The following is a 13,853-nucleotide window of genomic DNA, read 5'->3' on the forward strand; positions in this document are numbered from 1 at the left end:
TACCCATGTGAATTACTGACTGCATGAATCAGGAAAAGAAAACACCCTGAGGATCATGTGTTATATGTTCTAAAACCTCTATTAAACCTGGTGACTACTGGTCATTCAGTACTCATACATATGTAAGCAAACAGAGGGTCTCACAACAACTTTGATTGTTTATTTTGAAGTGTATTAAACACACAAATATTTGCACAAGCTACATTATGGCCAGAAGATAATGCGAGTCTCACCATTAGCAAGGAGACAAAGCAGGAGTATGAATGTGATAAAAAAGGATGTGATGTAAACACATACGGAGTGATTGTGTGTCAAAGATCATGTACAGATGGGGCTGTGGGTCAGGACCTGTACATATTCCATCACAAAAGAAGTGGTATTCTATGAAGGACAGCATCAACAAGTGCGTGCGTGCGTCTTGTCTTTGTGCAGGTGTGTCAGGAGTTTGGTGGAGTGAACCGTGAACGCTATCATACTCACCAGAAACTTCAGTGAGGAGAGAGGGGAACTCCAACAGAGACAGCAAGCCAGGATTGGAAGATGGAGGTTTGACTAATAAGAGGAAATATACCGGTAGCTGAAAGCAGCGATATTTTATAGGCCAGCAGGTACTTTGAGGTGTATCATGGATGTATTATTGTTTTGTAACTGTCATGTACGATGTAGCATTGATGTGTAATTTTATTTCTGCCTCTTGGCCAGTTCCCACTTGAAAAATACTTTGTCTCAATGTGTTTCAACTGGTTAAATAAACAGGTTAAATAATAAGGCATAGTTTTACTGCCGTGTCTGCAGTTGCAGGGAACTAGCAACACCTTAAGTAGCTCTTACAGATTATGCTTGTAGCAAAGCATCTCTGATGTATATTTCACGAGGCTCAATTAATTTAATAGATAGGAACACCACCATACAGTAGTCATCAAAACACTTTTGCATATTTGTAAATGATGGTCTAGCCAAAATAATAGGCAACAAGGACAGAATTAGCCTCGGAGACTGCAGGTGTTTTGTTAGGCGATGCAGATGAAGAGCAACACAGAGAATGACCAGATTTACTTCCCCATCCAGGTGTTGAGTCAGCTTTTCAATGAGGGGTCGTAGGAAGAAACTCTTTGTGTTTAGAACGTCTGTTGACATGGGACCCTTACCTTATTGGTACCATCATTGACAGACGGGACATCTTCTACTGTGCCAATTGTTCAAATTACTTAATTCGCACACACAACACACGCTGGCTAATGTGTCTGTACCCAAATGTCTACATTCACGTTTTTGCACGCACACACACAAACGCACACACACAAACACACACACACACACACACACATTATAAAATTGCTTATCTTTTAATTATTAGTTATTATGCATTATAGCTACATCAATGCGAGTGAAGCAGAGACTGGCTAGCGAGGCTATAACAAAAGTTACCTACCAGCATAGAACAAGGTAAGACAATATTCAGAACTGACAATAGGGAATCATTGAAAAGCACCTTCACAGTAAAATCGTAAGATAAATCCTCCATTTATCCCTTTGTAACTCAGTGTAGGTGTGATCCGTTTGGTTACATTTGTACACTCTCAGAGTTAAATTAACCATTTAAACCCTAGATATTTCCTCGACCGTAATCCTGCAGGACTCTATACTAGGTCTGCTTCTTTTGTTCCTCAACACCAATCTCTACAAAAATAGCTGACTTACAAGCTCACAATGTGTCACGTAGTGAGCGTAGTGAGCTTGTAGATCCGCTATTTTCATGGAATGTTCTCCCCCAGAATAGGGACACTATTATCACTCAGGATTTTACTGTGTAGGCAACATACGCATATTGGAGCCACAAAACAAGACTCAGAGTAACAGACTTCCCCTGCCCCTCTCAGAACCAACAGCTAGAGGTGATAGACAGAACTTTGCTAAGTTAAGTATGTTATCTGAATGTCAGAATTGTCCTTTGCTGTGGTCAATCCAAACTTTATACTTACAGATTTAGAGCACCGAAGTCTGACGTCAATATCGATAGAGGGCGCCAAGTCCACTGGTTCATGTACTCGTTATTTGCATTGTAATCCACAGCGGGATTTTGAGATTGCCTCATCCCGGCCGTTTCGCTCATATGGATATGTAGAATCAACTGACTGTGAGAAAACGCTATTGTTATTGTTACTGAATTAGTTAAATTTTCGCTAGAAACAGACTACATGAAATATGACTAACTGACGGTCGTAAACGATACACACACACCTCCGACAATGTTTTGTTTGGACCACAATTTTTACAGTATATGAGACGATTTTAAGATGAGCCCATGTTATTCTCCATAGAGAAATGACTTCCGTGAACCAGGGGATGAGCGAGTGACGTCAGGACTTCGGCGCTCTATACTGCATCAGAGCAGTCCTGCTTGAAGACCAGACGCCTAATATGTCCATTGGCCAAGGGGTGGATTCCCCTTTGACCGAGCGGTACTGTACATGTTTGGTTTCCCATGCGGTGGACACGTTACACAGACAGAAATCTCACTGCCTACCCCCCCCCCCCCCCCCCCCCCAGCAAAAATAAATGTATACAAAATTTGCAGCGATTAACATAACTATTTATCATTCATCAGTAGTGCTAAGGGCACTATAAACCTCATGTTTCAATTGAAAAATGATAATGACAGATGAGATAAGGCATCACAGCTCTCACCTGGACACACTTGGTCAGAAGTGATACCCAACCTGCTGTCTGTTAACCCGAAAAAGAACAGCGTTTCTCAACTGGTGGACTGTGACGACACCATGCCGATGCTGGGGGTGACGAGACTGACAACAACACACACATGGACTATATATTGTTTCAGACATTGCACTGGAGAGGACAAATTTAAAACCAGTCGAGAAACTCTGCATTGGAATGATGCCAGCGAGGGGCTCCACAGTGGCTGGATGGACAGTGTCGTCCGAGGTTCAAATCCTGTGAGACCTGTGTTGCGTGTTTCCGCCTCTCTGCCCTTGGCTTCCTGGTTTGTCTAAATTAAGCAAGTAAGCAAACCAACCAAACGTTTTGACTGTCTACTATACTGCTGTGATGTTATAGTGTAGGATGATGATGATCTGTCACTCGGCCGGTCCCCACGTCCCCATCCAACATGGCCACCATCACTTGCAGCGCCTTCAACTGGCATTCTGCTCCTTGTCTGCCACGAAGTTGGAGCAATAGTTCTGGATACCTAGAGCAAGGGAGAGGGAAAGAGGAGAACGTCATAATTATGGAGTAGTTTTTTACTTTGACTGAAAGCATACAGTACTTCATACATTATGACGAATCACTTTCCAAAGCACAATGTGGTTCGTTTGATTTCCAGGGAATCCACCGGAAACTTGCTCGAGATCTTTATCATAAAGATCGACAAGTTAGACTACATACAAGTTAGAACGTTACTACTAGTATTGCATACAGTACGTCAAACAGACAGAGTATGTTATGCATTTCTCTCCTCCTCCATCCAGACTCACTCTGTACAATGCTGAGGTATGCCTTGGCAGCCGGTGAGTCGGGTGCTTCACTAAACAACGACTTCCCCTCATCACAGCTGCGTCCTATCCGGGGGTCAAGCGGCACTTTGCCCAGCAATGGGAGGTTCAGATCCTCACACAGCTTCTCAGCGCCACCAGTGGTGGGAGGGAAGATCTGTGACGTGTTCTGCAGAGGGAATGAGATTGTTCATTTTATTTAACTCCCAGACTAAATTAACTGCCACAAATTCCACAATCACCACACCCATGAAAACAGAAGTGAAGTGGATGCAGCAGAGCATTCGGAGAGCGTTTCTGTACCTTGCATTTAGGACAGACAAATCCACTCATGTTCTCCACCACTCCGATGATGGGCAGCTTGACCTTCTTACAGAATCTGATCTCCTTCCGTACGTCCTGCAACGATATCTCCTAGAGAGACGTGAACAAAGGACAAGAGAAGATGGGGTGGGGAGGTGGAATAAACAAGAGTCGTAATTAGAAAGATGGTGGGAATAATAATAATATAACTATTATATTGTAGCACAAAGTCACAAAGTGCTGCAAAAACTGCAAAACGCATGCGTGCGTACCTGAGGTGTGGTGATAATCACAGCTCCATCGACCGAGGCAGAGCTGAGATACTGGACGATTGACAGGTGCTCGTCAGAGGTGCCAGGGGGCGTGTCTATGATGAGGTAATCCAGCTCCCCCCAATCAACATCCCTCAGGAATTGCTTGATCATTCCTGATTGGGCACAGAGGTGATAGAAGGGGATAAGTGGTCAAACTGCTAATGAAGTGTCCATGCTGCAGCCACATACACTCATACAGGTATGCATTATGCAATGCATGCACCTGCCCTATAGACATTTCTCACACCTCCCCTCTCTCCCTTTAGGTTCTCCCTTTCTATCAGAGATGCACATAATCATACTATAATTCTAACAATGTCTGAGTGTGTGTGTCCCCGTGTGTTTGTGTCTGTCAGAAACAGTGCCGTAACTCCTTACTGCCTGCACCAATCACTCCCAATCAAGCCCTTTTTTCGATTTGACACATTAATGATTATTAATTTATTTATTAGTCAATTACAAACGCACCCGGGCGCAGTACCCTTCACGGTCACAAGGGGGGGCAAATATCTCACAACGGGTAAGGACTAGTAGTGTATAATTATGCAACAGCCCTCTCATGCCCTCTCTCTCACACACACCATTCTTTTTGGGTCCTCTCCAGATAACAGCGTCATCAGGACTGCTGAGCAGGAAACCAATAGACATGACTGCCAGGTTGTCCTCCACATACTGGAACGCACACGCACGCACACGCACACGCACACGCACACACACACACACACACACACACACACACACACACACACACACACACACACACACACACACACACACACACACACACACACACACACACAGTAAGCATCATCTTGATATCACAGAAACAATTCAGTCACACCTGAATGTAGTTTTGCGCTTAATTACTTGATGTGAAACGTGTGACTCACCACAGGAGACCACCCTGAGCCACTCTGATGGACCTGAGGGCAAAGTAGTTTATGTACAGCGTTAGAAGCTATAAAATTCACCCCAATGCTCATTTAGTCATTCTGCCAATTTCTCTTGAACACTGTACTACTATTCACGGTTCCTGTCACAGCTAAATGAATCCCTACGGTTTCCCTCCCAGTTCCACTACGTGCTGAACAGTGTCTTACAAACAAGTAAGAGTTGCTAGTGCAGTAGTCTCGCGTTGCCAGACAGTTGTCTCTCGCAATTTTCAAATGCTTCCGTCATACAGTCTGGAGAACAGAAGCTCTGATCATGATGAGTAAGCGATAATGCGATCATGAAGTGAAGCCTCCTCCCCACTTCTGTTTCGTCTTTACAGTCGCACAAATTTATCCTAATGTAAATCGAAATAATCTAAGCATCTATATAGCCTGCTGCTTAGCAGAAATGGAAATAAGAAAATTTTAAGATATGCACAACAACACATTTCACCCACTTTTGTACTGATACCTTTTTATCAGTTACTTTTGTAAGGGATAATAAATAAAGCCGATTCAGATTCAGACTTGGGGAGGTGTATTTCCAGACTCTACTGTATGATTATAGCATTCAGAGATTGTGGAATAGTTGTGTGGCTACGCCAGACTACTAGTGCAGCAACAACAAAGAACACAATACCCTGTCTGCTTAGTTCCCACCCACTGACACGGTGACACCGTTCATGTTCCTGGGTGGAAAGCACGATGGTGTTTGTTTGGCCACGCTCAAGGCTTGCTAAAAAACCCTGCTAAGAAACAGAGGACTGATGTTGGAGGAGCGGGAATGAATTATAGATGTTCTGTAAGAAAACTAACAAGACTGCAGAAAGCCTACAGTATGCCAGGTAGTACAGTAGGTACATCATGTCAATCTGAAAGCTAACAATGTTAAGGTTAAGAAAGGGAATGTGCTTCAATTTATGTTTTTGACTGAAGACCACCTGACCTACATACCTGTTCTCCCTCCAGACCCATGATCCTAGGAATAGATGGACCACATATATCCACATCCAACAGCGCCACCTGGGGGAAGCAGAATGACAAGGTCAACCAACTCAATTTGGGACGAGCTCATATTCCAAAATATGACACAACAGAGACAGTAGCAGATTAGACCCAATCCCTACACCACTTACAGTATATGATTATTCAACATGACTGCAGATTTAAAGGGATTTATCTGAAATGGGCCTTACAATTGAGCCATGAGAGAGCGAAATAGATTGGTAAAATATATTTATAAATAAGCAAAACAATTACATGGCAGTTATGACTCATGTACAGTGTCATACCGAAAGTCTCTGTCTGTAAGTAAGTAAGTAAGTACATTTTATTTATAAAGCACCTTTCGAAGCAAAGCTACAAGGTGCTGAACAATTATTGACACAGAAAAAACAGAACAAATACAGTTGTGACACTATAAATGAGCAGAAGAAAAACAAAACAAGGCAGAACAAAGACATAGGGCTATAAAATGGCTCAGGTCAAAAGGTACACGGGAGAAATGTTTACGGAATAAATGAGTCTTTAGGAGTCTCTTAAAACAGTCGACTGTCGAGCATTTTTCAATGCCAGAGGCAAGGCATTCCATAGGGTAGGAGCTACCACAGCGAAAGCCCGCTCAGCCTTGGTTTTCAACTTGGACGCAGGTATTTCTAGCAGACCTTTGCTGGAGGACCTGAGAGATCTGACATTTGGTTTAGGAGGCAGTAGGTCGATGATGTACAGCGGGGCCAGCCCATGTAGAGCTTTAAAAGTGATTAGAAGTATTTTAAAATCAATTCTTGCTTTAATAGGGAGCCTGCACCTAGGTCAGTGAGTTCCCATTCCCTCAGCAGTAAACTACTGTCTGTGAAGGAAATGGCCCACTTTCTCCTCAGTAACCCCCCCCCCCCCACCCCCACGGGGTAAATACAGCTTCATGGGTGGATTCTGTCTTGTTTTTAAAAGATTACCCTCTGCTTGTTTACAGTTTACACTAGGTATTTCAGAGTAGAGAGGAAGACGTACAGGAGAGAGCCCTGTAGCCAAAACCAGGTTAATACCACAGACAGGAAAGGTATTTAGGATGGCAGCGGCATCTTTATTAACCACATGAACCCTAGCATCCCTTTTCTGGGCATGAAAATTGGAAAACAATTGGCAAAAATGGATACGCAAATTGCACATTTGACAAAAATGGACGAATCATTGCTTGAACATTATGTGAAAATAGCACCTCTACAAGCTCACAACGCATTGCGTTGCGAACTTGCGTTTATCGGCTTACAGCGTGTGTGTGTGTGTGTACAACACACTGGCGGGGTCAGAATGGACATGGGAGAGAGAGATCGGCCTTTAACACTTTAGTTAACATCAAAACCCATAGGTTTGCAATGAGCCTTATATATGAGCTTCATTCAATGTTTATTTTGTGTGGGGCGCCGTGCATCGCATTCATGAACATTCACACTCCTTCAGGGACAAGTTGTCAATGGAAGGGGAGGTTAAATTCACTGTTAAATGAGTAATTCATCCCAAAGAAATTACTTATTTTCTATCTATTATACACCCCATTAAGGCTTGAATTCATGGAGACGTTTTAGTTTTTGTCACGTTCCTAAAGCCAATCATTTGATGACCAGCAGAGTCTCCGGTAGGAGAGTCAATTGAGTCTCGACCCAGTCATCAAAATATTGGCACAGGAATGTTCCCTCGTTTCAATTCGGCTCGGTATGTGGTTCAAATTATGAATAACTGTGGTGCAGCGCAGTGCTAGTGGGCTAGGTTAACACTGTCTGTTCACTGTGCCATGACCTTAACCCATTCTGGGCGGGAAGCCCATGCTTTAGCTATTGAAAAATAGCAGATCTACAAGCTCATGGCGTGCCACCGAGTGGTGCGCTACGAGTGACATAGAAACATACCTTTTTCAGAAAACTGTCAGGATGTAGAAGACATTTTTAGAATCTGATCTCAGGTCAAAATGGGTTAAACGGTAAACCCTCTTGATTCGTGAACCTTTACCCCAGTGCTTACCCAGACCCCAAATGAATGATGTTTTAATGTTATAAGGAGGTTCCTCCTGGGTGCTTAAAACATGAAGTGGGTGCCCCCTACTGGAAGCCTGTATGTTTACCTCCTTAGTGCCATCGCTGGACAGCGCATGGGCCAACTGAGCGCTGAAGGTACTCTTGCCTACGCCACCTTTCCCTGATAACACCAGGATCTTATGCTTGACCGTCCGCATCTTCTCTGCGATCTCCGCTATGGCTGGGGACCAAAACAGAGAGGCGTGGAGAGGGATTAATATCAGGGTGAGATCATGTGCGACAGAGAGACCCCTTTTCCACCGGTGGAGCTATGGCTCATGGACTAAAAACCAAAAAGAACTGAACCGGTTCCCCACGGGAACCAACCGGTGGAAAAGGGGCCAGAGAGACAGACAGACATTAAGCTGAGCAAAGCACAAGAGAACAGACAGGTGGGTTGGAGACTGGAGAGTTCAGAAGAAACAAGAGTCATAATAATAATAATAATAATAATAATAATAAAGACAGGGAGAAGAGAGAGACTCAGCCAGACTAAGACAGGGAGGTAACAAGTGAAAAGAGACAGACAGATACAGACACGACAGACAACATGGTGCGTCTCATCAGTCTTACCAGGATCAGGTGCCTTGGCTTCTCCAGAGGCACATATCTTTTGGTTTGGACAGCCCGCACATGATGAGCTCTTCCCTGCCTGCTCACTCTGGGTCCCAGGACAGTCTGCAGGTGACAATAAAGCCAAATTTATGCTTCATCGTGCGACACCGTCACGTGTATTATGAAGAATCAGGGTATGCTTAACAGAATATGTTCACGAACAGCGTCCACAAAGTGAACCTCCAGTCTAGGGTGGTATCATAATGTACCAATTCACTTCACAATATAATTTGTAATCTTGAAATATAACAGAAACACTGATACATCCGATTAACTTTCAGTTGTAGTAGTTGAATATAGTCAAAAAAGTAAAAAGTGGAACAAAATAAAGGAAGCTATAGATACATAGAAAATATTATATAATACTTGTATCTTATAATATTCACAAGACGTATTTTTAAGCCATTTCCTGCTTGATGCAGTCAATTAAAAGTTCGTGCTTGGCTTCTCCCCACTGACTTACTAAATAGTTATATGCTGTTAAACAAAACGAATTAATTATTGCCAAATCAACATTTCAAGTATAGGTTTTAAAGGTTGTGGCTGGTTGGAGGATTGGACCTCACAAATTTATATTTAATCGCCATTAATGTAGCTACTGTACTGTATTACACTGGCTGCAGGTGAGACATTTATAAGATAATTAATTTAAATTAAAACCAAAAGATTATAATGTCAAAGATATATGTCGCAGTGATACAATCAGTATCCGCCAGCCTTGTGTAACGTTAGTTATTTAGGCTTAAATCATTATCCTGGCCTTTCTGGGACATTCTCTCATATGAGGCCTGGATTCATTGGGCGTACTTCTGCACTCTTTATTGTATCTTTAACTTTTAAAAGCTTTAATAGTAAGTTTAACTGTTTAAATAACGATCACTCTTTTGACAGGTTCAGGTCAGGTGGACCACTAGCCCTCCAAGCAGAAAAGCTTTATGGAGGGTTCCGAGAGGGGCTAGTGGACCACTGGACCTGGGTGGATCAGATTAGCGGCGATCACATGAACTGCCGCCCGAATAACAACCACTCAACATAAAAACCTAACATTTACCAACGTCAACTGCAACTCTTACACAAAAACATATCATGGCGGATTATTTGCCTCAAATGACACTTAGAATAACATAAGATTTAGAAACTCACGCTCTGGAGCATTACTCGGAAACTCTTCCATGTTTTGCTATTTGTATTTGGTGCACCGTTCAAATGCTTCCCACTTTGAAGGTTCCGGATACGCACAAGGAGGATGAGGCAATATTGCCATACCAAAACATACTGTAGTAGTGATGTTTCGATATGTCCACCAGGAGGAGATAGTGATCCAGGCCCAAAAGGAACTTGCCTGTCTGGGTGATGGTACTGTATGGGTGAATCTCAAGACAACTGTATGTTTGAGTGTGAATCAGAAAATAAATCGATCAATCAATCAATCAATCGATGAATCAATCAATAAATCAATATGTATCATTGCAACTATTTGTATTTACTATAGTATAGTATTGCAATAATCATTCATATCAGTGTTGAATATCTTAAAAAGCATATCACTCTTTCTTTCAAAACCGCTCTAAAAAGCACGTACTGTTGTCTGTCTGTCTGTCTGTCTGTCTGTCTGTCTGTCTGTCTGTCTGTCTGTCTGTCTGTCTGTCTGTCTGTCTGTCTGTCTGTCTGTCTGTCTGTCTGTCTGTCTGTCTGTCTGTCTGTCTGTCTGTCTGTCTGCCTGCCTGCCTGCCTGCCTGCCTGCCTGCCTGCCTGCCTGCCTGCCTGCCTGCCTGCCTGTCTGTCTGCCTGTCTGTCTGTGTCCCTACTGTGATGAACAACAGGTACTATGATAAACAGATAATGGGCACAGCACCTAGTACTCTAACAGCAGATACAGTGTTGTATAAGCAGAGTGGAATGCGTTCCCATTGGGCATCGTTCCCATATTGGACATGGCCCTAGTTATTAAAATGATGCATGCATAAGAAAGAAAGAAAGGGGTTTCTAACTGTGAGAGAGGTCACTCCAAATTTTTCTTCCCTCCTTATTTTCCTCTGATCTCCTCACCTCCCTCCTTCCTCCCTGGGGACTCATACCAGAGGAAAGAGAGGAAAATGGATTAGTGTGTCTGTGTGCACACGCGTGCGTGTGTGTGTGTGTGTGTGTGTGTGTGTGTGTGTGTGTGTGTGTGTGTGTGTGTGTGTGCGTGCGTGCGTGCGTGCGTGCGTGCGTGCGTGCGTGTGTGTGTATGTGTGCACGAATGCATATGTCTTTGTAGTCCACAGATCCGGATGTTTCCGTTCAAACAGATGAAAACAGCATGACGAGACTCTGCTATTGGCCGATGTCTCTGCATTGAGAGGAAGGTGATTGGTTCATAGCGGATCACTTGTCATCCACACCACTGGCTAGTAGCTACACAGTCAGAGGCTTAGTGCGTGCATGCGTGCAGTGTTCATGTGTTGACTGTGTTCCCCTCCCCCAGGTGTTTCTCTGCTGTGTAATGTGATATGACCTTTGTGTTCTCCCATCGTTCACAAACTGACAAACTATCCTCATCAGCTATTACCCAGCCAAGACAACTATCGCTTAAATAACACCACTTTCATATTATACCGTTCTTAGACTGATCAAGGATAGGTTCTTGGTTTACCTATGATCCTAGATTACTGTTCCTATGCCTTGTGTTGTCCTTGCTTACTGTACAGTCAGGATTAAGGCTAAATGCCAACATTGTAAGTTGTACTTTACTCCCCCACAATGTAGGTGTGCACTTGTGTGGTTAAGAAATTATTTCTAAGGAGCAGTGTGCTTAAAACAGTCAAGATGTGTTAAAATGATGCCTATATAGAGCGTCGCAGTCCCGCCCCCCTACCAGGGCCCAGGAAATCCGTTAATTTTCCTCATAGACATTTTAAAAAGTATTTATTTAAAGACGTTTACGCCGCGGACAACTCTTGTCGTGACAAATCATGACAACAAACACAATTATTTGGGCCGAACAGGTTACAATACTTTTTGGTATTGTCATGAAAAAACAAGACAAAAATAGCATGGTATAACAACACAAATGGTGATATCATGGTGATATCAATCTAATATAGGTATAGTTTTGTCCACTCAATTCATAATGTACGTTCCAATGTTGGAGCTCTGGCTCATGGACTAAGAACCAAAAAGAACTGAACCGCTTCCCAACCGGTGGAAAAGGGGCCTCAGTGACAGCTGTTTTTATTGGACCACACCAACCTTGAGCTTTGGTCATTTGGTCTATCATGGTGATATGTGCTCTTGGGAGTAACAAAGATGGATAGGATCACGAACGAGTACATCAGAGGGACAGCGCATGTCAGATGTTTTGGAGATAAAGGCAGAGAGGTGCAGAGGAGGCATAGTGAGAATATCGGTAGAAGGATGTTCTGGTTGGAACTGCCAGGCAGGAGGCCTATGGGAAGACCCAAGATAATATAATATAAGATGGAGGCAGATGATTCGCTGTGGCGACCCCTGAAGGGAAAAGCCGAAAGGAAAAGACTAGTACAGTACATCTCCAGATGGCTCCATATTCCAATAATCTCTTCGAATATCCAGAAAATAAGCACATGGAGATTAGCACTGCGCCTCACATCAAGATGATCCCAGGTTCCGAACCCCAGTAGAGGGGTACTTGTGTGGAGTGTACATTGGAGTGTGGTTGTGTTGTTTCCTTTGGGTACTAGTTCCCTCCCATACCAAAAGGCAAAGGTGCTCCTGCCAGTAACCTAGAGACCAACGTACATGTGTGCTGCATTGCTGCACTGTGGCTGCTCACTGTAGAGTAAGAATTTCCCCAGGGGGACAATGACGTGAAATCAAATCAAATATCTCAGGATATTGAGAGATAGAGAACCACAGAACGAGAGAGAGGGGAAAGAGAGACATATACTATAGAGGCTGAGTAAGAGACAGAGCAAGCTTGGATCATGACAGAGGGGTGTTAAGCCTAATTGTTTGTACTTGCGTGACGAAATAGCAGATCTACATGCTCAAGATGTGATGCCAGAGTGTGGACAATAGCCGATACCAGCTTAGAGACTCCTGCATCGCTACCCTCCACTCCCTCCTATCCTCAGAGTGTGGAGTTCTGCAGTGTTGCTGTAGCTCTGCTCCCATGCAGCAGTGTGTCTACGTACTGGTACTGTTACTGTAGGTGGTGCACCTCTTTCCCTAGCTGTGCCTTGAGTTGGCTCCCACAGTGTCAGTTTGCTCTCTGCCAGTTCCGGGTGTCTGACACAGTGCCCAGCCAGCCTCAGTCATCCGTCTCTCTCTCTCTGACCTTGTTTGTGACCTGCGAGAGGCCTCCGTAGAGGCCCATATGTTTCTGATGTGGTCCGCCCATGTGACATCAAGTGCCATTCATTGTGTAGACCGTAAACACCATCCAGGGTACTGAGAGTGTCCAGGCCAGCAATACTGATGCTACTGTAGCCATGATGAACAGTCTCCTCTTGAAGTAATATCCCATGTCAGTTTTACATCCTCTCCTCTTCCCATACATCCAAGGCAAGTGCCCTGCGGACTTTCAGATTGTGTCCGCAGGGCACATGCACATGTGCATGTGCACGTGCATTGAAGAGTGAGTGAGTGAGTGAGTGAGTGAGTGTGAAGCTAAGAAGTCATGTTGTCTCATTGGTCCGTTAGGAAACATATACCTTGTAATGTTGAACTTGAGCCTCTAAGCATTGTTTAGACATCAAACAACATACTGCACAATGTTTTTCATGTGTTTGTGTGTGCGTGCATGTGTGTGTGCGTGCGTGCGCGCATGCGTGCGTGCGTGCATGGATTTACAAGCTCAGCACTTATCTGGCTACGATGGACTGTACAGTACAGTATGTACAAACGTACCAGCATCACACATACTGCCTCCAAAATCGTTGGTCTTCCGACTCCTCCCCCACGCCCAAAATGTAGTAGTAGTAGTACGAATAGTAAATTACATGAGATCACTATCCCAGTATCCCTGAATCGTCACTTGACAATAACGGCATCTGGACAGAGATAAAAGAGAGAGAAAAAACTAATGAGGAAACAAATATCTCTCTGGGAGAATGAAGTCTAATCTAATATACTGTACATTAA

At 43.7% G+C, this 13,853-nt stretch overlaps 1 protein-coding gene across 1 annotated transcript; it reads right to left on the reverse strand.

Moving 5' to 3' along the window:
* Positions 1-1,667: 1,667 nt before the first annotated feature.
* On the reverse strand, positions 1,668-9,943 carry nubp1 (nucleotide binding protein 1 (MinD homolog, E. coli)). Its single transcript, XM_083779610.1, has 10 exons — positions 9,894-9,943; positions 8,709-8,813; positions 8,183-8,316; positions 6,019-6,087; positions 5,023-5,055; positions 4,714-4,804; positions 4,091-4,245; positions 3,819-3,929; positions 3,498-3,684; positions 1,668-3,211 (listed from the first exon to the last, which is right to left on the reverse strand). Exons 1-10 carry the CDS (start codon positions 9,922-9,924, stop codon positions 3,156-3,158), a joined length of 972 nt encoding a protein of 323 aa, XP_083635736.1. The 5' UTR covers positions 9,925-9,943; the 3' UTR covers positions 1,668-3,155.
* Between the last annotated feature and the right edge of the window lie 3,910 nt (positions 9,944-13,853).

The sequence above is a fragment of the Protomyctophum parallelum genome (assembly GCF_964188405.1).
Source record: "Protomyctophum parallelum genome assembly, chromosome: 13".
NCBI classification, from domain to species: Eukaryota; Metazoa; Chordata; class Actinopteri; order Myctophiformes; family Myctophidae; genus Protomyctophum; species Protomyctophum parallelum.

Bases quoted from the DNA above. Each gene is read 5' to 3' on its own strand.
- nubp1 (XM_083779610.1), bottom strand. From the start codon at position 9,924: ATGGAAGAGTTTCCGAGTAATGCTCCAGAGC. The intron at 8,814-9,893 runs GTGAGTTTCTAA...TGTCACCTGCAG, and splicing joins TCCGAGTAATGCTCCAGAGC to ACTGTCCTGGGACCCAGAGT. The intron at 4,805-5,022 runs GTGAGTCACACG...TGTGCGTTCCAG, and splicing joins GCTCAGGGTGGTCTCCTGTG to TATGTGGAGGACAACCTGGC.